This window comes from Galeopterus variegatus, unplaced genomic scaffold (assembly GCF_000696425.1).
Source record: "Galeopterus variegatus unplaced genomic scaffold, G_variegatus-3.0.2 Scaffold1167, whole genome shotgun sequence".
In the NCBI taxonomy this organism is placed as follows: Eukaryota; Metazoa; Chordata; class Mammalia; order Dermoptera; family Cynocephalidae; genus Galeopterus; species Galeopterus variegatus.
In genome coordinates, this window is record NW_007727278.1 from 332,988 (window position 1) to 359,040 (window position 26,053).

Consider the following 26,053-nt stretch of genomic DNA (forward strand, 5'->3'; position numbering starts at 1 on the left):
TTTGCTGTAGTACAATGCAGTAAGCCAAAAACATCGCCAAGAGCATGCTTCTATATGTCCATTTATGGACCCAGGTAGACATTTCTCTGGGGAATACACGCATGGTGGCTCTCTGGATCACAGGGCAAATAAATGAACAGCTACCTTTAAGGGCTGCCAGCTGGATTTCTGAGTGCCTGCAGTGGTTTACACTAATAGGTCTGCAACATAACCAGAGCCACTTTAGACAAGCCCAAGTACAAAATGGCACCATCCACCTCCTCCCCTCCCCTCCCCCGTTCTCTTTTACAAGAAGCCTCCTGGTTTCAGAAAAAATGAAACTTTCGGTGTTTCCACATGCGCAGAACTCTCCATTCCCATGACCTAACTCAATCCCCACCCTGGAATTACATCAGCCAGCTCTTGGTGCCAACATACCAATATAAGCTCCCACCACCCTGTTAGCTGCTGTCCCCCATTTTTAGGGCAGCCCCAGGCTGTCCTCCATTTTGAGCACAGCCCAGCAGATTTCTTTCTTTAATAAAGCTTGAACGGTACCTGGCATTTCAGCTCACTTTCTTTCATACACCAGTGGCAATATGTAAGTTACTATCTCTGGGTCACTGCCACCACTTTCAGTTTGACAATTCTGAGGGGCATTAGGTAGTGGCTATTTTTCATTTCATTTCTCTGGTTCTCTTAGCTTATCTTCTTTGTTTTTTTTTGACTGCTTGGGCTTCCCCTTCTGTGAATCACCTATTAATATCCACAGCCAGTTTTTATTTTGGATTTCCTCTTTCTTAGTGATTTGCAAGAAACCTTGTATAATACATTAATCCCTTTTCTATTTTAGTTACTGAAAATACCTTCTCAGTCTGCCGTCTGTTAGTTTTGACTCTGATGTCCACTGAACAGAAATCTTTACGTTTGATGTCGTTAAATCCCTCCTCTTCCTGCTTCCATTTGGTGCTTTTGGGAGATTTAAAAAAAATGGCTAACTTTTAAGGACAATTTAGAATGAAAACAAAATCTGAAGCTATGCTTAAAATAAGATAAATATACAGTATATAGGAATTATTTTCTCCAAACTGGGCTTCAGAAAATATCAATCTTACTTTGTTTCTACTTATGACTACCTAATTCTGGGGATTCTTTTTCCTTTCTTTTTCCCCCCTAAGCCTGAATGGGTTAAGAAGAAAGGAAATCACTTAAGTAAATTTGGTTCTCCCAAGTCTTTCCAAGCAGGCGTTAAAATGCAACACTCATAACAACTCTGTCGTGGGAGGGAAAACCAGAAGAGATGACGAGGCATGAGGCCTGGGATTCCATCTCGCCCTCCACATCCCATTGCATTTGGTTTAACACCACTCAGAACTCTGCAATCGGGAAAGAATCACACAGATTGAGAATAAAAGACTTTTAAAAGATTTGTCTCACAAATTCTAGAAACCTGAAGAGGTAATTTGATAAAGAAACCAGATTTTGGGGCCGGCCCGGTGGTGCACTGGATAGTGCACCACTTGGGAAGCGCGGCGGCGCTCCCGCCCGAGGGTTCGGATCCCACATACAGACCGGTTCCCGCTCACTGGCTGAGCGAGGCGCGGGAGCAACACCATATGTAGAAGAATGAAACTAGACCCATACCTCTCACCAGATGCCAAAATAAACTCAAAATGGATTAAAGACTTAAATATAAGACCTGAAACTATAAAACTCCTAAAAGAAAACATAGGGGAAACACTTTAGGAAGTAAGACTGAGCAAAGACTTTATTAATAAGACCTCAAAAGCACAGGCAACAAAAGAAAAAATTTAAAAGTGGGATTATATCAAACTGAAAAGTTTTTGCATGGCAAAAGAAACAATTGACAGAGTGAAAAGACAACCTATAGGATGGGAGAAAGATTTGCAAACTATGTATCTGACAAGGGATTAATATGCAGAATATACAAGGAACTCAAACAACAAAAAAAAAAAAAAAAGAAACCAGATTTTGATTAGATTCCAAATAAAATGCTCTGAACTACAAGGTGTTTACTATATTGGGTTGGTTATTGTAGGGTAAATGCTGGACATCGCCCTATTTCCCCTCCCTGTGCATACCAGAGTACCCCCTACCTGCTGGGAAACTACCCTTGGCCAAGGTAGTTACCCAAGGAAAGGCAGGACCCCTTTAAGACAAAGGGAAGACTGGAGGAAGCAGGGACCCTGTGTAAATTAGCACACTGTTGTTAAAGCGCTTTGGTGCCAGAAGAGTAGCAAGTAGATTAACTTATCTGCTCAGCCAGATCGCTCACGTGCTCTGAGGTATGTGAGCTGGGTGAGGGTCTGTGTGTAAGCCTGCAAATGATTTACACCCCTACTTTGATCTGTTCACTATATAACTGTTGTATGTACCCTGTGGCAGCGCGGATTTCCAGCTGGCCAGTTGCCGCCAGCAACTCCCATAAGTCTAATAAACTGAAGTCTCTACCTATTGGCCTGGGTGAGTTCTTTGGAATAGGTGAACACTACGCGAGTGCCCTCTCAGATTTGGGACTCCTGCAATGCAGTTATAAATATAGAAATACTGGAAGTAAATACAGTACCCCTCATTATCCATGTATGAAGAAGTTCAAGAATGGAACAGAGACACTGATGGGCAACAGGGTCACAGGAAGTCAGACAATTACAAATGTAACTTGAACATTATGGAGAACAGGCAGGAACTTCCAGAAAATTCTCCTGCGTTACCATGACCACAATAAAAGGACTTTATAATCTGAGTAGAGCCCGTTAATCATTTAAGTGTCTCCATCTTTTTGAATCTAAAATCTGGGTAATAAAGCTTGTGTCAGGTAGACAGCAGTACTCACACTACCAATTATAAGCCTGAGAGAACGGCAAGAACAGCCAGCACGGGTACTTTCTAGAAATAATGCAAAGAAAGTCAGTCTCATGCTGGGAATTAGAAAGGCACCCTTTGTTTTTTGATGACTTTGCCAAAGACTAACTTTTCCCCTTCACGTCAAACAGGGTTCACTGAAATCCCAGTCCCTCAACAAAACAAGACGTCTGAGCCATTTATTTGATGACTGGTTTTACAGGAGGGTGGAAAATCTCCTTTTCTCTCCATTTAGTTGAGTTTACGTATTTATACAAGAAGCCTGTCTTTTGTGCCCATCTCCTCTATGTTCTGAGGAGCTTTGAGTACTATTCTCAGGACAGAATCGTTAAGGCCTGGTTTTCTTGTTTGGACTTCTTACTTGGGTCTCTTATGCGGGCACCAGACTTGGGCTGTTGACAGAAACAGCTAAGTGGCGTGAAGTCTGGAGCCCAGATGTAATTCACCTGTCAACCAGGATCAAGGGTGAAGGGCAAAGTTCGAAGGCCAAAGTGCCCCCTTGATTCCCCTGCAGCAGGTTTTAGTCAATCTTAATGGATATATTCACTGAAAGAGGGGGGAGGGGGGAACTAACCTGTTAAAACAAATGAAGACACATCAACAGATAAACTCTTCTTTTGTTAAGAGGAGGCAGGATCACAGGCTGAGGCCACAGGCTCCCAGACAAGGAGGGACTGAGAAGGCTCTTAAAGGTACCGCCTTTCATCCTGTATTGATGGTCCAGGCAAATCGATCTGAACCTGCCAAATTGTGCTTTGGGATCAGCGGGGCGCTCCTTTGTCTTTTGATGACCAAAAGAAGATAGTCTGACTTGACAAAGGTCATGTATACTTCTCCACTCCCAGACCAGTGTGGGACAAGACCACAGTCCCCCCTGTGCAAACCATGGAACAAATGGAAGCTAATTAAAAACAAATGAAAAAACCCAGAACCATGTCCTTTTTGGATATGTTGACGTGGTTAGCTGTTGGAAACAGGTACTTCTCTTCCACCAAGTAGAATAAAAATTTATACATCTTTAGCCACCTGAGGTACTGCAATGTATTTATCCACAGGCAAAAAGACCTATATTTATTACACTGCCTCAAAAAGGATATGTTGACGTGGTTAGCTGTTGGAAACAGGTACTTCTCTTCCACCAAGTAGAATAAAAATTTATACATCTTTAGCGACCATAGGTACTGCAATGTATTTATCCACAGGCAAAAAGACCTATATTTATTACACTGCCTCAAAAATTATTTCAGCATGTTCTGTTTCAACATTATTACCGTTTCCTTCCGGCCACCAACGGCTTGGGCACGCTGTCCAGCCGCCTCTGCTCTCTGTACCCCCACTGTGTTTTGCCCTTCCCTCTCTTCTTCTCATACATGCCTTAGGCCTTTGTTTCCGTTGTTCTTAACAGCTGGTCCCCTTCCCTTCCCATCTGTCTCTATCATATATTTTCAGATTATGTATCAGGCCCACCTTCCTCCGCCAGGAAAACCTCTATATATTCCAGAACAGCTGAAAGAGACACCTCGCTTCTGATCTCATCTTTTCTGCCAGCTACGAGTAACATTAATAATGAGGTTCACATTCTCTGGACATAAGCCAAAAGCTTTATTTAAGCTTAGACCTAATTGCAAAATGGAGTAATATAAAGTCAGCATTTGCTGTTACTATGTACAAGAGCAAATACACCAAAGTGATTGGTTTTATTTCTGTTTCTTGTCTATACACAAAAGGCTATTGTAAAATGGTGACCTTATAAACAGTTGTCTCAGTTTGGCAATTATTGTTAGTGCATGGCTTACTGTCGCGTTATGGCTGATATTTCTCCTGGTGAAACATGGGTCTCTGTGCTGCAGGGCACAGATGCCTCCCAGCACACTCCCTGGATCACACCCCATACAACAAATGCAGAGCGTGCAGTTGTCTCAGACCTTTTAATTACTAAATTTAGACTCAAGTTCAACTAGTCATTCCAACAAGTAATTAGACTCAAACACCACAGACACTTCTGCTTAAAGATTCATCAGGAAGAAGCAAACTCACAGAGACTACAGGCCATTGAGTGAACTTCTGCTTTATTGATTCTCAGCACCCTCCCGTGTGCAAGTGCGGAAACGCGAGGTTGCCAGACACAGAAAGTGACATGGCACCATGACAAACTTCCAAGATAACAATTCTTACCTTGAGTGGAAAACGTCACTTAAAAAATATTTTGTGTTCATGTACTCCTAACTGTAAAATATAATTTTAGTAACAGAACAAAGAATTCTCCTTGGTTGGTCACATCATTCATTACAGAAAGGGAAACTCAATAAAATACAAAATGAAACACTGGAATAAATAACTCAATAATTTACTGAAAGGTAGGTTTTCTGCATTGCACACTGCCGCACAGAATTCTAAAGCTGATCTGTTCTAAAGCTTGGAAAACACATTTGCATGTTTTAGTTTCTTGCTCCTTATAAGGAAAACTATTCTGTGTATGCCTGAGTTTAAAATTTAAGTATCTGTGCATTGAGAGTTGTTACTCTAGAGTGAGCAGGTGTGGAAACCTGGTGGTGAAATACTGATCTCCTCAGCCTCAGGGTGGCCAGGCAGAGCCGCCCCATCTCTGGCCTCAAGCCCCTGGCAGTATCTTCTCTTTACCCCAGGTTGGGAAGCACTGCCTAAAGCCAGGAGTTTAGGGGCAAAAATGTGCAAAAATCACTGGTACAAATCGATGTGTTTGTCTTTTACCGTGAAACCCTGAAAGGACTGAGAAGACTTTGAGAAAATCCCCGGAAGATACGGAACATAAGCATTCACTGTTGAAGTGTCCCTGCCAAGATTTAACAAGAATGCTTTTCTTTTACAAAGCTTTCAGCAAGTTCAGAGAAGCATCTGCTGTCTTCTCTGTGGTATGCACAGAGCTGCGAGGCACAGTGCCAGACCTTCTCTGGAACATGACCTGTCGTGACTGCAGACATCTCGACACAACATAATGAGCTCCCCTCAACAGCGCTTCATTTTATTTTGGGGAGCACCAGGTTTCCTGGTCTGTTAGAAAACTGATCTTGAAAGTAATCTAGAACCTGAGATAAGAAGTGAAATTCTTGTGCATAAACAAATATTTTAAAGTTGAAGTTTAGTCACTTCTCTTGCCCATCTTTTTGTGCCCCAAAATGGTAACCACATTCCTGAATTAAGAAGATGCTACCGTCTAAATCCTTTCTTGAACATGATTATTTTTTGCTGGGGCCAGCAAACTTTTTCTGTAAATATTTTAGACTTTACAGGCCACATTTAGTGTCTGTTGCAAATTCTTCAACTTTTTTTTTTTAAAGAACACTTTAAAAATTGAAAATCCACCACTCACTCTCAGCTAGAGCAGGATGTTTCTATCGGTCTTTGTTTCGGGACCTTCAGGTACAGGCCTCGAGACTTATGACCAGACCTCAAAGGTGGTGGGGGGTCCCTCCTACTAACTCCTGTGGGTCCCTGTCCACCCTCTCCACCCTTTACAGCCCCTTACTTTTCCTCCTCCTATATCTGCTACTGGCCCCTTGTGGCTCGGTCCCCACCTCCCCACAGCCTCTGCCAAAGCACCACAACTCCAGTTAGGAAGGGTGGCACTCAAGTGGCCAAAAGCAATGCCTTATGGAGCCGGGTTCTTGCCTCCTTTCTTAAGGACTTTGACCATGAAGTGCACATATGATGCAAACAAATTCAACCAAGACAGGCAGAAGCGCCTTGAAGAGACTGATAAACCGTACAGTGAGATTCTGTGGCTCCCCAAGGCACTGCTCAAGATGAACGGGCTTGACTACTTTGCCCTTGCCACCAGTCTCTGCCTGGGCCCCCAGGCTGCTTATGACATCCTTTGAATTATAGGTGGAGGGAGCCATGCCCCCACAGCTCTTGCATTCTGCGTGCCTGGAGAATTACCAGCACACATATGCCACCAAGGTTTATGACTTGTTCTTTCTAAGTGGCAGACAGAGCCACAACTGGGGCCACTTAAGCCACAGCTGAGGGTGCTAAGGTGTGCTGCACAGGAAAACAGGGAATAGAAACCTGAGGCAGTCCTGGGCAGAGGCACATCCCCCAATTCATTCTGCCCTGCTAGAGCTCTGAGCCTGTAATGGAAGGAGCAGCCTCAAAGATATCTGGAATACCTTTAGATTTTTTCTCCCATTGTCCTGGTGAATAGCCTCTGGCTTCATTCTATCTATACTAATCTCCTTATCAACCAGTGGCATGGTCACACCCCTTTGGTTTCCTTTGCTGAAAATGTTCTTTGATTCTCTACCACATGGCCAATCTGCAAAATTTCCAAATCTTTCCACTCTACTTCCCTTTTATTTATAAAGCTGTTCTTAAATTATCTCTTTCCTCTCTTATTTTACAGTAAGTCATTAAAAGTGCCCATGCAGCAGCATGTATGCTTTTTTTGCTGCTTTATTATTTCTTCTACTAGATATCCTAGATCATCCTTCTTAAATTTTGCCTTTTCCTCTCTTATTTTACAGTAAGTCATTAAAAGTGCCCATGCAGCAGCATGTATGCTTTTTTGCTGCTTTATTATTTCTTCTACTAGATATCCTAGATCATCCTTCTTAAATTTTGCCTTCCATAAAGCCCTCAGGCAGGGACACATTTCAGTCAAGTTCTTCTATTTTATAATAAGGATGACTTTAGCTCCTTGTTCCTCAGTTCCATCTGAGACCTCATCAGAATGGCCTTTACTGTTTGTATTTCTATCGACATTCTGGTCATAGCCACTTAAGTAATCTCTAAGAAGATTCAAACTTTTCCTACTCTTTGCTTCCTAGCCCTCACCAGAATCACCCTTAATGCTCCATTTATGGCAACATAGGCCTCTTCTTGCCTGCTCATACAAACTCTTCCAGCCTTTTCCCATTATCCAGTTCCAAAGCTGCTTCCACATTTTCAAGTATCTGTTATAGTAACAACCCCACTTCCTGGTACCAATTTGCTACCAACTCCATGAATTTAACTGTTCTGGAATTTGGAAATAGCACAAGTGTGCACACATGCGCATATACACACACACTTGTACAAAAAGAACTTCACCTATGAAAATTCCCAAAACTTCTAAACTAAACAAGTGAAAAACCACCAATCTCACATATGCCAAGCCAGTTAATCTTTTTAGGTAGGTTTTTGCTTAAAATGTCAAAGTTGTTTTCTTCAAAATGTGAGTTTATTTCTTGCATTAAATTCAGACTCTTCCCTTAGTTTTGATTTACAGTGGCATTGGCCACTACACCTCAACTACAGCAGTAATAAAGAGAACATGTCAAGCTATGTATGGGATTACCCAAATAAAACTGTTCAGACAACTTTTAATTAAGAGGGAGAGGGAGATACCAATTCGAATTTGGAAGAAACCAGAACACAATTAAACAAGCAAAAACATATTACTAAGAATTACTGAAGTGCCTAGAAGTGGAGACCAGCTCTAGTTCTAATAAAACTGAAACCAGTGAAACTCTATGAATTTTCTAATTCTTTCAAAAACAAAGTGTTCCAAGGCTGCTGAAAGATGGGATAAAGAAAGTAATCTGTGGTCAGGAAAATATAACAGTAATGGGAATTTTCTAAATAAAATGAAATGAAACAATAAATCCTGAAGTGTGTGTTTTTAAAAGAAAAAGCACTGCATTTCCTCATCCTGTTTCATTAGCATTTTTCACACACGTACACAAAACTCTAGTCAATAGTTCACATTTTTCACATCTCTTCACCATCAATTGTAAAAATGGTTACCTTCTGGTGCTTATATTTCTCTATTTTGGATATAAATGGTTTCGAATTTTTAAACTTGAAAAGAAAACACACAGAGTGACAGACCTGAACAATAAATAAAAATCAAATGTCATTCTCTTTAGGTTAGAGCTCTCTAGAGAGAGAAAAAAGAGAATTATAATCTTGGTCAATAAGTTCTTTCATTCTGTAAAAGTATCAATCTTCAGTCCTATCTCCACTAATAGAAAGCATCTGTTCCACTTCCCTCCAATATCAAAGTGCATTAGTTTAAAATTTAACATGCCTAAAGAACACCCAAAAATTTTAGTAATTTTTGACAGATATACTATGCAGCAAAAATCAAGTGAATTTCCTTTTTCCTACTCCACAATTTAAAGCTGTATTCAAAACAGTTAAATGCAATATTTCTAGGACAGCAGGGCCTACAAACAATGAATTTTGTTTTTGTTTTAAGGAACAAAAAAGGAAAGTAAAAACAAAACCATAGGAGAATAAAGAGGAGAAACCCTGAGGCAAAAATGGCTTTTCCTTTAGAGAGTCTTCCTGGAGCTGTCTAACTCGGGCTCATAAGTCACCAGCCACCTTCTGGGACGGAAGGCCTTCCTCCATCCAGAGAGTGGCAGCCGAGCCATTCCGCAGTGTGCGCCGGTGAATGCGCCGGAGCCGCAGCAGGTAGAGCAGGATGGACAGCAGGACCACCAGGAAGCAGCCGGAGAACAGGTAGTGGTTGTAGACAAAGGAGACACCCCTCCAGTGAGCATGACTGGCCCGGAACACCTCCTGCTGGATGTCTCTGCCCACATGGAGACAGAACAACAGAAACAAACAGGACAGGTAAGAGAGGGAGTGGACGGAAACAGGGTGCTGAGGGTGGCGGAGGCGGACCTGGTGTAGCCCCCAGCTCCACAGACAGGAACCGTGACCCCAGTTGCTGAGACTCAATTTCCTTACCTCTGAAATCGAGGACAGTATGGCCCAACATAGGGTACTTGTAATTATTAATGAGATAACATGTGAAAGTGTATTTATGAGTCCGTGACAGTTACCATCACTACAACTTGGGTACCAAAAATCAGAGAAATTCACAACTGTGAGGTTTTCACTAATACATGGAAGTCAATGTGGAATTAAACCACATGTTTGTGAGCAGTAATAACCACTAGTCACAATTTTTACAGTTAGCCCAGATAAAAGTATTGCTGGGAGATGTTCAATTAAATGGGAAAAACAGGAGCTAGTATCTCATTTACCAATTAACTAAGGTTCTTAAGCTGGGGTCACTTGACAGCTGGGTCAGCAAACTTAGAAGGGGAAAAATGCACATCTTTAATTTACCAATCTCAGACTGAAATTTAGTATTTCCTTTGATCATGAATGTAGACCACAAACTATTGTAGTATTAGCAGGACCTGTGACTTTGTTACTAATGAATACCACAGATCTTTTACACCCCATTACAGTGCTGTCAGTGCCTGATACTTTGAGGCACTGACACTCACCACCACACGGACATTACAGAAATTATTAGTTCTGCTGCCAGATCTTGTTATTTAATGGGCTAACAAAGAATAGCATATATTACTGTATCACAAATCTGTTTTCAGTACTATTTTGCTAAATGTATTTCAGTATAATAGTTTCCTCTGTAATCCTCTATATTTATACTATACATTTAAAAAACAGGCCATAAAGGTGAAGAACCCCTGAATTAATCCTTTTACAGGGTGTGGGAATAGACAGTTGAGAATAATCAAAACAGAACAGCAGCACAAAAGTGCCGCATATTATTGGATAGGTAGGAAGGGAAGGGAGGAAGTATTTGGGGGAGGTGGGGAAGACCAAAGTCAAACTTCTCTGACTCCGCGCTTCTGTCCACAGCCAGCTCTAACAGCAGTACCCCAAACATCTACAAAGCACAGTTGCCATGAGGCACTGTGACAGCAAAAAGGCATCTTTTTTTTGATTTCCATTACCCATCTCACAGCCCTACCTTAAGGGTAAAAAGCGGGTCCTGTAAAGGATTGCTCCCAGGGTCCACTGAACCTCCTTGTCATAAACTTGCAAGGCGGTCTTTAAGTTCTTATAGTTGACAGGAAAAGAAAAGCCCCTATGAAACACCTCAAACATCCAGGCAGATTTGAAGCACTGATACCTACAAATGCCAAGCACAAACACAAGTCAGGCCGATTAACTCATCAAAGTGGCATCGTACATGGAGATGGCCTTTCTCTATGACAGCACTGGTGCAAAGTCTTCCTTGGCCAGCTTGCTGAGCAGCCAAACCAACTGTATGTATTTCAAGTTGATTTGCTTAGTTTCTACCCCATATCCCACAGACGAAACAGTTCACCTGTCAAAATCAATTAGCTTGTGCAACTTGATCTATCTATCTATTTATTTATTTTCCTTTTTTCTGTTTTGGCATAATTTAATCTGTTACCATGACAGATATTTTCCTCCCTCAGGCATTCCATCTTTTATTCATTGATTAAATATGGAGCAAATTCCAACCTCTTTGGAACTCAGTTTCTTTACTATAAAATGAGAAGGTAGGAAAGTCCTTTCCAGCTCTGATATTCTATGACTCTCAGTATTTATTAGAGTCTTATCTTTTGCAAAGCACTGTGCTAAGAAAGTAATAAGATACAATAATAAATAAGATATAGTTACTGCACTTAAGTGACCTATAATGAAAGGGGATTTTTAAACAGCAACTAATAACTATACAACAAAGCAGAACATGATAAATACATCAGAGAGGTGTGATGAGCATCCTGCAGACCTGAAGCGAGAGGGATGGAGTCTGGTGGAGTGGACAGAGGAAGAGTGGAGAGGGATAGCATCTGACCTAGCTTTCATATCTGGGCAGGATGTGAACGAGCAAAGATACAAACAGGGGAATTTCAGGGGGAAGAACAGCAAAACTGGACAAAAAATCATACTATGGCTAGGCACAAGTACTTGTGTTGTTTGACAGGAGCCAAGAGTAGATGAATAGAGACTGAGGAGGATAAAAAGGTAGATCGGGGCCAGGCTATGGGGAGCCAGAGGGTCCGACTCTGAATTACTGGTTTCTTAGAAACACCCACCCAGGCCTGACTGGCCCACTACTTACTTAAGCCTGTGGAGGTCAGCGTGAGAGGCGTACAGACCTCGGTCAAAGCGTTCCCGCAAGGTAGCCCACTGTGTTGCGCAATAATCCTGCAAGAAATGTCATCCCCAAAACCATCAGTAAAGGCTTATTAAAACATTTTTTTCTTTTAAAAATGGTTCATCGCATTCACATTCATAACAAGCACACCTTTCCAATTAGGAAATACACAAGCTTCACTTACATACGTGTAAAATGAATGCAAGACAGACACACTCAGTGAGCACTTACTGATCAGCAAATGTGATGCTTGCTCTTTAAAATTCTGCCAAAGGTTTTGTGAAAAAGCATTTCACCGCCACAACCAACCTCCCTCTTGAAAACTGTTTAGTTTCTCCCTCCATGACTGCACATTACAGCTAAACTTTTGGGAGAGTGATGTGGTATCTTAGCTAGTTCAAACTCAGTACTATGTTTGTGGCAGACACAGCACAAGGTACTGGGAAGACAATGGTGACTAAGGAAGGCTTTATCTTTAAGAGAAGGGAAAGAGGTACCACCTCTCCCTGGGGTCATCTGTAATAACATGAGTCCTAATAGGAACACCACTGAGCACACTGCAAATGCTTCTTCTGAATGTAATACTCAACTCGACATGCCTCCTACTCTAACCTTGATTTAAAGGATGAAGAAACTGAGGTTCAGAGAGGTGGTGACACATGCCTGGGTGTGCGCTAGGGAACACAAGGGAACAGCACTCAGCCTGGGGCCAGAGGGGCAGCATGAGCATTGTAGGAAGAGGAAACACCACAAACGGAGACACAGATGAGATGTTGCCTCGAGTGCAGGAAACTAACAGCTGTTTGATACGATTAAAATACAAGAGCTGGGTAGGGAGATGAGGCTACAGAGGTGGGGAGGATGTGCTAAGGGACAGGAAATCAATACTGTAAGCAAAAGGAAGCCACTGAAGGTTGTCAGTAGGAGAGCAAGGTGATGGATGTGTGTTTCGGATGCTCAGCAAGCTGCATGAAGGGTGAATGATGGAGATCACTAGATGCAGGAAGACCAACTGGGAGGCTCCTGCAGTAGCGCAAATGACAGACAGGAGCTTGGACTAGGACAACGATGACAGCACAGGAAGCAGAGATGGGCTTGAGAGATACCTGTGAGACAGAATATCACATGTGGTGACTGGTGATACAGGGGCGTATAGGGAGAGATGAATGAGCAACAGGGAGAAGTCATAACTCTGAGGTTTCAGGGAGGGGGACTGGTTGGTTGGTGACACCATTAACCAAGACAGCACAACCGGAGCAGAATGGGGAGAAAATGGTGGGTTTGTTTGGAGTTGTGAAATCTAGCAGGCAACTGGGCGGGGTCAGGGCTGGAACCTCTTCTTGAGCAGCAGCAACCGTAAGCATGGATGAGATCATCCACGAACCTGAAGGTCAGGGGGCCAAGGGTGGAAGTCTGGACCACCAAGGTAGAAGAGAGGTGGTGGTGGGGGGAACAGGCTTGAAAGAGCCCGAGGAGACACTGGCAGAAGACAGGGAGCACAAGAGGCCAGGAGTGTGCAGCTGGGAGGAGCACTGTCAGATACAGCAGAGAACAGTAACACAAGACTGCAATTTGGAGGTCATGGTGACCACAGCAGTTCATGGAGTAGTGAGTAGAAGTTGGCTTACAGTGGCTTTTTTTTTTTTTTTTCTAAAGATGACCGGTAAGGGGATCTTAACCCTTGACTTGGTGTTGTCAGCACCACGCTCACCCAGTGAGCTAACCGGCCATCCCTATATAGGATCCGAACCCGTGGCCTTGGTGTTATCAGCACCACACTCTCCCGAGTGAGCCACGGGCCGGCCCTACAGTGGCTTTTTCACTTCTGCTGTAACTGTTTCCCTCCCCCAACCAAAGGGAACACGATTCCCACCCCATCTTTCCCTCCTGATGGGAAGGGAGGACACAGCCTGTCGCTGTCCACACCAGTCTCTCAGAAGCATGCAGGAGCAGATGGTTTCTTTGAAGGTTACCTTTGCAGCTTTAGTGAATTTAGCAGCATGGTAATCTCCCCCCATTCGTAACACGTCCTCGGTGCAGTAGTAGAATTCAGAAAAGCCATAGAATTCACTGTTCTGGAAGTGAATTGGGGGCTGGTAGACCCCATTGAGGGAAGTCTGTGTCTCATTTGTTTTATTCATGAAAGGCTGGATAGTCTCTCGACACAGGTCAAAGTCTCCAGTCCCTCGTAGGTATATGGTCTGTCCATTTTGCTGGATTTCATCTTTAATGTCTAAGGGTAAGCAGGGGTCCAGGTACGGCATATCAGGAGTCAGACCGGTCTGTTTACCCAGGAGCCTACAGCACAGAGAGAAACTTTATCGCGAGTCCTACAGAAAACCGTGCTTCAGAGAAGTGGCTGCAAGCCTGTGTTTCTCAAAACATCCTCCAGGGAACACAAAGGGGCTGTGGGATAATTCATTTAGGAAAATATGCACTTGACCCTCGGAGACTCATGGTACACATTTGTGTGCAGCAGACACATTAACAGAGCCCAGCTAAACAGCCTGTCCCATTACCCGATGCTTCTGATTCCCTGCAGCACAGCCAGACCCTCCCAGCAGCTGAGTGCCCAGCAGCTGAGTTGCTCCCAGCCCCATTTTTGCCACTAGTGCTTGTGATTTTAACTATCTATAGATGAATGAAATGTGACTGTGAAAAGAACTGATCCAGGGAAACCAGGTTAGATGCTTTAGAAAAACCTGATAAAGACAAGTTAATAAAAAACAAAATGTGACTGTGAAAAGATCCAGGGAAACCAGGTTAGATGCTTTAGAAAAACCTGATAAAGACAAGTTAATAAAAAACTGTTGTCAAACTAGGTGTGGGCAAGATTTGAAAATTGGGAAAAATTAATAAAAATATAGAAGAATTCAGTACCAAACTGCTTTGTAAATATCTTTTAATCTTTGGTATTCTTTAAAGAAAGGCAAGTTGACATCTCAACGAGGGGTGCACTGAACGCCAGAGAAATGATGAATGTAGGCTAAGAAAGCTTAGCTCACAGCAAAAAAACAGCAAATGAACATAGAAATTAAAACAAAATGTTTAACGCTTGACTCTGTTGTTAAGATTCTCTGTTCCAACTAATTTATGTTTTAATTTTTTACTAAACAACTATTGGTCCCAATTACAGCTGATGGCAAAGTTCCTATTGGACTTCGGGCTCTGAGAAATCCTGTAGAAAAGAAATGCTTTCTGTTAACTTTAATTGAAATGCATGAGGCTTACAACTCCCCAATGAATTTTCTGGGAATTAACATCTGTCAACCTACTGTGTGCATGTACCTTCAAGCAAATGAGAAACAGAAAAGAACTTACAAAAACTGAAGTGACGTTGGTGGTCGATAACATAAAATTGCCTTATGGATGCTTAACTGTTAGAAGCTAAATACTGCTGGAATTCAGTATGAGAGTTCATCATTCTGACGATAAGTCAAGTTTTTACTTTCCACTCAACTGACAAGTTGTGTATTCCTTAAATCAGGGATACTCATAATGCATGTGAGTGTAATAAATTAAGGCCTTTGCCATAAAAATGTTTTACTCAGTTTAAAAAAACCAATTACTGCCATAAATGCCAAAGAGATAAACGTGAATTGCACTGCTCAATTCATGACATAGAAACATTACAATTATTATAAAAGTCCAAAAGCAGTCAAATGTATACCTCATGCTACTATTTTTAGTTGCCTACATATAAACTAAGAAGTACCACTGACCTGTCCATTATACATAGCTTTTTGACATTAAAACCAATCAGTAAAGATTAAGGTTTCAGAAGAAGGTGTTCAGTGAATCTGGGAAAATATGATTCAAATATCATTTATAAAATATTTCTATCTTAAGACTACTATAAAAAATAATATCAAAATGTGCTAGACACCAATTTAAGAAAGCAAACAAAACATGAGACTACAAATTTCATAATTAACTATTCAATTAACTTTTGGAGCAGACACTGGAAAAAGTTTTTATTGCTTTTCCTATTTACATGCATGAATTTCTGGTAAATAGGGTGCTGAACAGCTCCAACTTGGTCTTTTTTAATGTTAAGGATTTCACAGGTTTTTAAGATTAAATTGATCAAGGAAGTATACTATCGCTTAGCTCCACGAATTAGGATTTTTTCCCCCTCAAAGTTCTGTTACCAAGACAAATAAATAAAACACAGTAGTTAACATATCTTATATAACCCAAAATTCAGATTTTTTTATTCTTCCAGGTTTTCTGTTCTTCTGAACTAATTTCACATAAATAATTGCTATATACTTAAACCTACAAAATAAATTTAAACTGATAGCTTTTATTTGTTTTATATATTTTCTATACCAGATTTCTACACAAGCTCATTTTTAAAAGTTTCATTCCTAAAAATGTTCAAAAACCAGTAGCTCTGACTTCCAGATCTTCTTTCTCTTGAGTAACTCCCTTCACTATGGTTCTTACCTGCTAAATAGCTGCACAGGCTGCTTACGCATAGAGTCTCCAGAATATCACACATTTCCACCTTCTCATGATGACAAGTGTGCATACTAGCTGCAGGCCTCCAAGACACCAGCAGTGCCCCCCAGAGCTGAGCTTCTCTAGGAGTCTGCAATTGTGACCTGCATTACCCAGGGCTGTAGATTGTTCTACAGCCTGTTGGTGAAATTCCTAATCCATCAGGTGAGGGGTCGGTCTGAAGGAGAGGGCGTGTGAGCCACCTTCGGAGTAGGATAGAGGGCTGGAGGCAGGACCCTGACGTCCTCTGGTTCCTTCTCCATACTCAACTGATGGGGGAGTAAAAAGCTAACAAGCTAATGGTGCCAACACACTTTTGCTGCTTAAGCCCTCCTGCTTTGTTTGGACCTGTTGTTTATTAGAAGAGACCTAGGTTTGCAAATGACTGCTGAGTAGTGGAAGGCACTTTACCTGTTCTTTTGAACTGTGTTGGCAAATATTCTATCTTCATATCTCTGTCGGGCAGCATTGCCACCAAACCCAAGGAATGTGGCCACGTAGACTCGATACACATGCTCAGTTTGGTGCGCATCACACCCCAAGTTAAACTCAGCTAACAAATTTTTAGCTACTTCCTCCTGTAGACATAAGAATAACAAACTTTAATATTTTAAGCAACTTTAACCTCCTGTTCAACAGTTTAAAATGAGTCTCATCTAAGAGGGCCAAAAATTCCTGCTTTTGTGTTTCCCAAAGATCCTTCTAAACATAATTCAATATGACAATTCTGACTTAGGAAATTTCAGATGGGTGGCACATTTATGATATTGTTATGACTTTTTTTCAAAAAGGAAGTTAGCAATATAGGTCATACCCTCTGACCTAGTAAATCTATTTATAGAATTCTATGTGTGGAAATAAACATAGAAAAGTCTCTATACACAAAGATGTCCTTTGCAATTCTATGACAGAAAAAACTGAATGTCATCTAAATAATACAACATCAAAGTAAGGTGAAGTTGATTACAGTGAACAATAGTTTATGAAGGAACGTGCTCATGCATTGTTAAAAGAAATTCACCAAAATGCTAACAATGGTTTTTTGGGAAGATGAGTCTCTGGGAAATTTTTAATCTTGATTTTTCAGTATTTTTCACAAACTCCTTTTATATGTATTTTTTACTTTATTTTGGGGAGAGAGGGAAGAATTTTTACAAAGACAGTAGTAGTAGCTTCTAGAGGCAGTCTGAATGGAAACTAGAAAACACAAGTCAGAATACTTGAATTTACAAAGCATTTTTCCAAGGAGCTTAATAAAGATGTCAATAACATTTACTGAGCACAGTTGAGGTACCTGGCAGTGCACTAGATTCATCATATGCATTATCTCACGTAAACCTTAAAATAACCCTACTTTTTTTGTAGGTACTTCTTTTCTAATTTATAGATGAAGAAACCAGCTCAAAGAAGCTACATGACCTGTGTAAGGTCACATAACTACTGTGGAACAGGATCATGAGGCAGCCTAGGCTCGTCCAGTTCCACGGTCTCCCTCTTCACCAGCACAGTGTGCTGCCCCCCCACCTTCTGGACGAAAATGTAGGAAACCAGGCTTTGTTGTTAATTCACAGCTGAACAGAAATAAGAGTACAAGTTGAGTAATCCTTATCCAAAATGCCTGGGACCAGAAGTGTTTTGGATTTCAGATTTTAGATTACTTCCATATACATACTAGTGGAACATCTCTAATTTGAAAATCCAAATCAGAAATGCTTCAATGAGCACTTCCTTTGAGCATGAGCTTTGAGCATCATGTTGGTACTCTAAACATTTCAGATGTTGGAGCATTTTGGATTTTTGGATTAGGGATGCTCAACCTGTAAAAAAAAAAAACAGGTAGCAATTCAGGAATATATCTGGAAACCATCCTGATGTTCTTTATGCAAGGCTCCCCACCTACTAGGAAGCTCACAGGCAGTGACTGAGAGCTCTGTAGGTGATGGGGAAAAGACAGAATGAACCACAAATTCAGGAATGCGGAAGTAGTGGATACAAACATCGATTCTTTCCAGAAAATTCAAAAACTGTCTGAGCCATTAAAAAAAACATTTCCCCAATCATAACTTAAGAAATCTGATGCTATTATATTACTTTTTAAAAACCTGTTGAGAAAAGAAGTGACCAAAGAGAAAATGAAAACAGAAACTCGAGCATGTGACTGATGTATATACCAAAGAAAAACCCTAAGTTCAGAAAACAAACCAGCTGATTTCAATGAACAAACACAAGCAGCTTAGCCGAGGTCTGCCTTGTCCCTCCTGTCTCCTTTCTCCTGGGTTGAGAAGGTGGTACCTCTCAGCAAGCACAGTAAAGGTGTGTTCAGACTCAGAAAACAAAACAAAAACGGATGGAAACATGTTAAATGAAAAGAAAGCAAACGGAAGGAAATCTGTACAGATAATGACCTGCTGTGAGGAGGCAAAGCTTACAGTTTTGGGGACTTCATACGCTATCTGAGTGGACACGCCTCCCATGTCGAGAATACCCGCCGTTCTTTTACGAATAATGGCTTCACTGCTTTCACTGCCAGGAATGTTAACTTCCACGACTGCCTCATCGTCTGGAAAGAACAAGAAATGTTCAGTGGAACGGAACAGACCCAGAGAACTGGGACATTCTGAAGAGTCATCTTGTTTCCACGGTACACTTCAAGCATATTTAGGCAAACGCAGTCTACTCCTCCCGACTAAAACCAAGTGTAAGTGTGCTCAACAGCAGCTCCTCCCGCTCTATCCTACACACTTGGCAGTGGCACAAAACTTAGCTCCTTTCTCAGCCTCTGGATTCAATAGAAAAACCATCATTTCCAGTTACACACATTAGTTGGAAACATGACACTTACCATCTTCAATATGCTCAAATCGTCCAAGGACAAAATTAATGCCGATCCACGCATACACACCTATAGACATTTCACAGGGTGAAGAAAAATAAAGTTTTAAAACATTTCATGTAACTCTTCTCAATTTAGTCTGTGCAAACATCTCATTTATTTTACTCCCTGACAACCTGCGAAAACACCATGTGAAACAACACATCTCTAGTGATGTAGTGATCTTTTCCTAAAGGTTTCCCAAGAACTCTTAACTTTAATATTTATGATTTTATATCATTTACATAGGTTGAAAATATAATTCCCCAGGTGCTGGTTTTTCTTTGAAAGGTATGAGTTATTTCAAAATGCTGGACTGTTTATCTTTTGAACTTAAACATCAGATGCAAGGTTTTAAACATTCAAGGTATCTCCTACTCTTTTTCCTTTATCCTTCGTGTTCACTCAGTTGCCAAGTTTGATTCTATTTTTACATTTCCTATACCCAATCTCTAGCCATTTCCACGGCCACCTTGATCTAAGCTGTTACTGAGAGAGGCAGTGAGAGCCCATCTACTGGATCCTCCTGCCCCCACTCTGTCCTCTGCCACTGGGCTGATCTGCAGAAGGAGATGCAAACCCTGCACCGACACTTGAAGACCAGTCCAACTGTTACCACCGCCACCTTTCCAGAGGGTTGCAGTCCAGTAAAGCTAAACATTTCTGTTGTTCAGTCTGGTGCATCCTCTCCAACCCATACTGACTCAAATCATTTCTTCTGCCTCGAATCTGCTGCCTATGCCTCCCTGAGAGCCCCTCCCTTACTCTGGCCGGTATGCTTTATTTCCCACTATCCCTTGAGCCACCGTGCAAGTGTCACTTTCTCTATGATGGCCCTAGTGCAAAAGAAAAAAAAAAGGCTCCCTCTTTCAAATTCCTATGATATTTTTTCCTTATCTTCCTCTGGCACCTAAAACTACCTCATATAGCAGCTCAATGAGTACCTCACTTGTCTATAAGAAGCTCAGTGGAAATATCTGAATTTCACCTGATTTTGTGTTCTCTACAGTGCCCTTCACATGGGAAGTATGTGCTGAAATGACAGACAATTGTGAAATAAATACTTTGGTCTCCATTTCTAGCAAGCTTTTCCCCAAATAATTTCACTGACCTGCAATTTCATTCTCAAGTAGAATCGTTTGTTTGAAAATAGAACTAATATTCCCTCAGTGTATCATAGTCAGGAAGAATTTCCTTCTACTGAGCAAATCAGAAGTTTCCAATAGCTTGATAATTATTATCATCTCAGAAAGCCATATAATTTAAGCAGGGAACACACAGTTTTCTATCAAAATGAGTTCAAAATACGTTCCCTAAATGTGGTGAAGACAAACTGAGTTATTTTTTAATGGCTTAATGATTGGGTAATAAAGATCAGTCATATGGCCGGCTCTGTGGCTCACTTGGGAGAGTGTGGCGCTGGTAGCGCCGAGGCCGCGAGTTCGGATCCTATATACGGATGGCCAGTGCACTCACTGGCTGAGCATGGTGCAGATAACACCATGCCGAGGGTTGTGATCCTCTTACAGGTCAGAAAAATAAAATAAAATAAAATAATAAAAAAAAAGATCAGTCATAAAAAACTAATTTAGTTCATTTAAAAATTATAATATTTCAATGCTATCATTTCCCAAATTTTAAGATATTAAGAGTAATTTAATAAAGTATACAACGGGGAAAATAGGAAGGATTTAAAGGAACAGTTCCCCAAATTTTAAGTTGAAGACCAATATACCAACCTTCTTGCTTCCCTGAAATTACTTCTGCGTGAGAGTCAGAAAACAGAAAATCAAAGTGCACGGGGACATCAGTCAGAAGGTCTTCCAGAATGGCTTTCTGCTGGCTGTAAGGCAATCCAAAAGTTTACATATCAAAATATCACATCATGAATTTTTTTTTTCCTAAATAAATAAATAAACACATCGCTCTGGTATATCTTATATGAAATTATTAATTTAAAAACTAAAGCAGGGCTGGCCAGCTAGCTCAGCTTCTTAGAGTGTGGTGTTGATAACACCAAGGTTCAGATTCCCTGATACTGGCCAGCTGCCAAAAAAAAAAAACATCAAAAACAAAAACAAAAACAAAAAAAACAATGGACACCAAGCCCCAAACTAGCCAGAATCTTTAAGGAAATTTCTAGAGCCTTGAAATGTGCTATAAATGGGGTTCCATGTGTCAGCACAGAGAAGTGCTATAAAAAGGTATTTTGATTTCCATTTCAAACTCTCCACATAGAGTAAGGGAAAGAACCATGTTAAGCCTGATTTTAATGAGATTCTGGTATGTACCCTGGAATGATGTTGTAGCTGATCCTTTGTTCTAAAAGGACAACTCCAAGACATGAAAGGCCTCATCTTACTCCATGAGACCAACTTAATCACTGATAGAACATGGTATATGAAGCTAGAAGAAATGCAAAGTGCTTTATAGAGTTTTATTTCTTAGCCTTCAGTGATTTTTGTATTTGATCAATATTACTTTAACTCTGAAAATGTTTGTAGATTAGGCATACATAAAAACTTAAGGGGTGGGAAAATAGAAAACTAAAAATTAAGACTTTGAGAAAAGTTAATCTTCGTTCATGGAAATGTATTCTGATATCAGAATAATGCTTATTTATAGACAGATTAGCTTCGCTCTCTTTAACCTAAAAAATGAGGTAGAGATTTTTAATTTTCTGAGTAATATGCTGGTACCCAGCTGCCCAAACATCAAAGAATGATCAACTTGTTGAGTGTTGCCTGAAGGGGGTCTGAATTACTCAGCGAAGAATGAACAGGACTCAAGGGGTCTACATTCTATGTAGTAAGAAACTGTTTTATGAGGACATGTATTTTATCATGCTAAACTAAATATACTTTTTACTTATATTTCTGAAATAGGGGATAATGAGCTAGGATAATTATTTACCAATATTCTCTAATATTTTAAAAGATAAATTCCTTAGATTGTTTGGATTTAATATTTTACTAATCAGTACATTGGTAAAATGAAATAAACACTGTATCTCTAATAAGATCTATGGTCACTGTTTGAAATCAGTGATTATCAACTATCAAGACATCAAAAGCTTGTTTCAAGGTACTCCTAATATCTTCCATTCCTAATGCTCCCGACAGAAGCTGTCCATGGAAATGGTGATGATGACACAGAAAAAGGCTGAAAATCACTGATTTAAATAATCTAATATTGAAGCCAAATTTCAATTTTTACATATCACACTGGCTTAGACATTGTAATATCTTTATTCTTTTTTATTTATTTATTTATTTATTTATCTTTAAAAACTGGACATAATTATGGTCACCCTCATTAAATAATCTAGATAATCAGAAATATATTTGGACAGCAATTTTTAAAAATGACAACCATAACAAAATAAAGAAAAAAATGACAAATATATACCAAATCTTTAAAAACTGGACATAATTATGGTCACCCTCATTAAATAATCTAGATAATCAGAAATATATTTGGGCAGCAATTTTTAAAAATGACAACCATAACAAAATAAAGAAAAAAATGACAAATATATACCAAGATATCAGAATATAGATTTTTATGAGTTATCTGAAATTACCTTGTCATTAAGGATAGAGACCAATGGCTACCAAATAGGAAAATCCCTTCCACAATTAATGTCAACTAGCAAACATCTGAGTAGACACCAAGAGTAAGGCATGTGACAAATGCTACAGAAAACAAAAAGATATGGGTTTTGGATGTTTTATCAAGGTGTTAGTCACCCTATGCAAAATGGACCAAAAAGGGAAAAGAAAGTGAAACAGAGAGCCCCATTAAGTCCTCACGTGAGCTTTGAAGTGGGTGGTGACAGTGTGAAGAGAAAGGGAAAGGCAGGAGAGACACCACTGAGATCAAGAGCACAGAACCTGGTTACCAGCCACACAGTTCTCGTTTACATACCGGGTTTTATTTTCATAACCACTGGCTTTCGGTTTTTATCCCTCATTTGTCTGATATCCAGCAGATCGTGAGGATTGCCATTATGCCTTGGCCAGCAGTAGACAAAAATTCGAGAGCCACTGCTGCCACAGTCCACAACAATACCATAGTTCACGTTGGGGTTACTGGTGTCTGTAGCTTCAATGTCAGTAACTCGTGCCAAGTACCTTGTGCAGAAAAACACATATGCCTTTATTTAGACAGAGCATATCATCCTAATCCTAACAGAGAAAATACAGAAGACAAATACCGAGTCAGTGATTTCTAAGCTGTGTAATAGCAACACTATAACACTTCTTCACAATTAAAATCATTAAAGAGTCAAAAGGAAATAAAACAAGTGATGGTGATAAAGATCATCTAAATAAGATACACACTCATTATTCCTTTACAGAAGTTCACAGAAATTCCAAAATGCAACATTGTATTTCCAAACTGCCAACGTTAACTGAAAAATCAGTTTAAAACACATTACAGGAGAAGCTTATGTCTAAATAATTTTTCCAGGGCCTCTTATGATATGGATTCAGTGGTCAGCAGTTAACAAAGAGTTTAAATTTTTCATGCCATGCTATATTCAGTACAGAATCTAGTTCCTACAGTCACATGCTCCTTAAATTCCAACCTAGCCCCAAATGTCTTGAGGCTATGAAATAGAGATGTTACGCACTGAACGTTTGTGTCCACCCCAAATTCATATGTTGAAAACCTAATCACCAATGTGATGCTATTTGGAGGAAGGGGCCTCTGGGAAGCAATTAAATCATGAGGGCAAAGACCTCAGAGACCCCAGCGAGCTCCCTCACCCTTCCCAATGTGAGGACACAGTGAGAAGGCGCCATCTATGAAACAGAAAACAGGCCTCGCCAACATGAAACCTGCTGAGTCCTTGATCTTGAACTTCCCAGCCCCCAGAGCTGTGAGAAATACATTTATGTTGTTTATAAGCCACCCAGTCTATGATATTCTGTTGTAGCAGCCCGAACCAAATAAGACAGAAAGTGTGGCATTCCATCTAGAAAACAAATGTTTTTATCTCTTACCTTTGAAATTTCTTGTCTCTGGATAGCCGCCCATATTTATTTCGGATTATGACAACAGAAAAGTATAAAAGAGAAACAGCAGCAGACAGGACACTAATGACAATAATTTGGCGCAAATTGGTATTCAGAATTCGAGGACACCCCACTGGAGAGATGCTAAAATGCCATGAAGCAGGAAAAAGACAGGAGATGCCGATCCTGAAATTCCAAAACAAAAAAAAAAACCCCCAGATTTTAAAGCCATCTGCTCCAAAGAGGCCTCCCCTCACCTAAACTGATCCTATAGTAAGTTACTCAACTTGAGCTACCCCTATTTCCCTGTTTGTAGGTATCCATACACCAACATCTTTTACATTTCTATTTTGCTACAGAACCCATTAATATAAAATTATATGAATGAGAATTAGGCCCTGTTGATTATGACACTTTGTGTTTTCTCCCTTTTTTGAGAATACTATGCAGATTTTTATTTTACCCTGCTTTGGTCCAAGAAGAATTAAAGACAGCTTACAAGAATAAGTGCAATAAGATAGATATATACATCAATATGAAATCAGGTTTAAGGATGATGAAAGCAAAGGGAAATTTAGTATGTAGAAATGCACGGCGTAAGGTAGACCTGCGAACATCACTAAGTATCCCAGCAGCCAAAACACCGTCCACTAGGTTAGAACCATATCAATTGCTCAGGAGGAGTAAGATTTTCCTAACACTGAATTCAAGGCGAATTTCTCTTTAACGTCTCAGTAATGGGAGAAATAACATCTTTAACAACATCCCCATAACAAAATCAATAAATGAGTTTTGTATGTCCCATGTTTTTAGAAATAGTCCTATGAGACATTTTTTTGCAAATAAACAGGAACTTTTCTTCTCAGTTTACGGCAGGAATAAGAGGCTCATTCTAGAACTATTATTAGGCTTTTAAAAAAAACTGCACTGACTTTAGGATAAATTTTATTGTTTTACAGTTAATTTCTATGCTCTTCACTTTGAAGAGTACTTCATAGAATAAAACACCTCGTGAAAGACAGAGGTATCCTGCTAACCCAACAGAATTTTCCACCTGTAGTGTCTAGTCTCCACGGGGGATCTTGGGCCACACCATGGCATTTGTCCTCCTCCTCCCCACAGCTCAGAGGCTACAGTTATCCTGTGTTTCTATAACCCCGTACAGATCCCAGTGTGCAGCTTTGACTGGAACCTGCACAACTGTCTGTAGAATCTACCTGACACTCTCTCCCATGACAGGCGCCCCATTGGGCCCTGGAAGAATAAAGGTGCTAAACAGAAGAAGTGCGACACAACTTCCAATGCTTTCCACTTGGGATTTGGATGTTTTTTTCTCTCAAGGCCTGTTTTTGTGGCATCAAAATCTCAGATTTTACAGTACCGGTGATTAGGCCCATCACTCACCTCCCCATACTGAAAAGTCAGCGACCAGCAAGATTCTGGGAGTCCGGCCCTCACACACATTTACAGAAACAAAGCTGGGGTCCTCACGGAGTTAGAACCCTCCTGTTCCAGGAAGTGAGAAAAATCACAAAGAGAGCACAATCAAAGAAAATGTCTATGTTTATTTTATCAAGTGTGTGCTTAAATCCTACCCCTCATAACCTGGTACGTGATCCTTGCAAGGGAAACTGTTAGAAGGGTCTATTCTGAGCGACACACTTCTAAGTTAATTTCATGCTGGCACAGAAGCCCAAATCAAAAAGAGACGATTAACAGTCTGGCACCAGTTAGTGCCCTCTACCTAAAAGCACATCAGTGAACCAGAAATATAAGGACATCCAATAAGACTTAAATACTGTATGGTACAAGGAAGACTTGGGGTGGAGGCAGGAGGTAGGCAGGTGATTGAATGGGAAACCAACATATCCATTGATCTGG

The 26,053-nt window shown here is 40.5% G+C and overlaps 1 protein-coding gene across 1 annotated transcript; it reads right to left on the reverse strand.

Annotated features, from left to right (window-relative positions):
- Positions 1–8,040: 8,040 nt before the first annotated feature.
- ENTPD4 (ectonucleoside triphosphate diphosphohydrolase 4) lies at positions 8,041–25,742 on the reverse strand. Its single transcript, XM_008575285.1, has 11 exons — positions 25,577–25,742; positions 24,161–24,358; positions 23,079–23,284; positions 20,891–21,001; positions 19,122–19,181; positions 18,709–18,839; positions 16,691–16,857; positions 13,750–14,074; positions 11,741–11,826; positions 10,616–10,777; positions 8,041–9,418 (listed from the first exon to the last, which is right to left on the reverse strand). Exons 1-11 carry the CDS (start codon positions 25,582–25,584, stop codon positions 9,190–9,192), a joined length of 1,683 nt encoding a protein of 560 aa, XP_008573507.1. The 5' UTR covers positions 25,585–25,742; the 3' UTR covers positions 8,041–9,189.
- Between the last annotated feature and the right edge of the window lie 311 nt (positions 25,743–26,053).

Excerpts from the sequence above, each read along its gene's own strand:
- ENTPD4 (XM_008575285.1), bottom strand. Across the intron at positions 23,285-24,160 it reads AGAGACAAGAAATTTCAAAG|GTACTTGGCACGAGTTACTG; the intron begins GTAAGAGATAAA and ends TTTCTGCACAAG. Across the intron at positions 10,778-11,740 it reads GCTGACCTCCACAGGCTTAA|GTATCAGTGCTTCAAATCTG; the intron begins GTAAGTAGTGGG and ends TGGCATTTGTAG.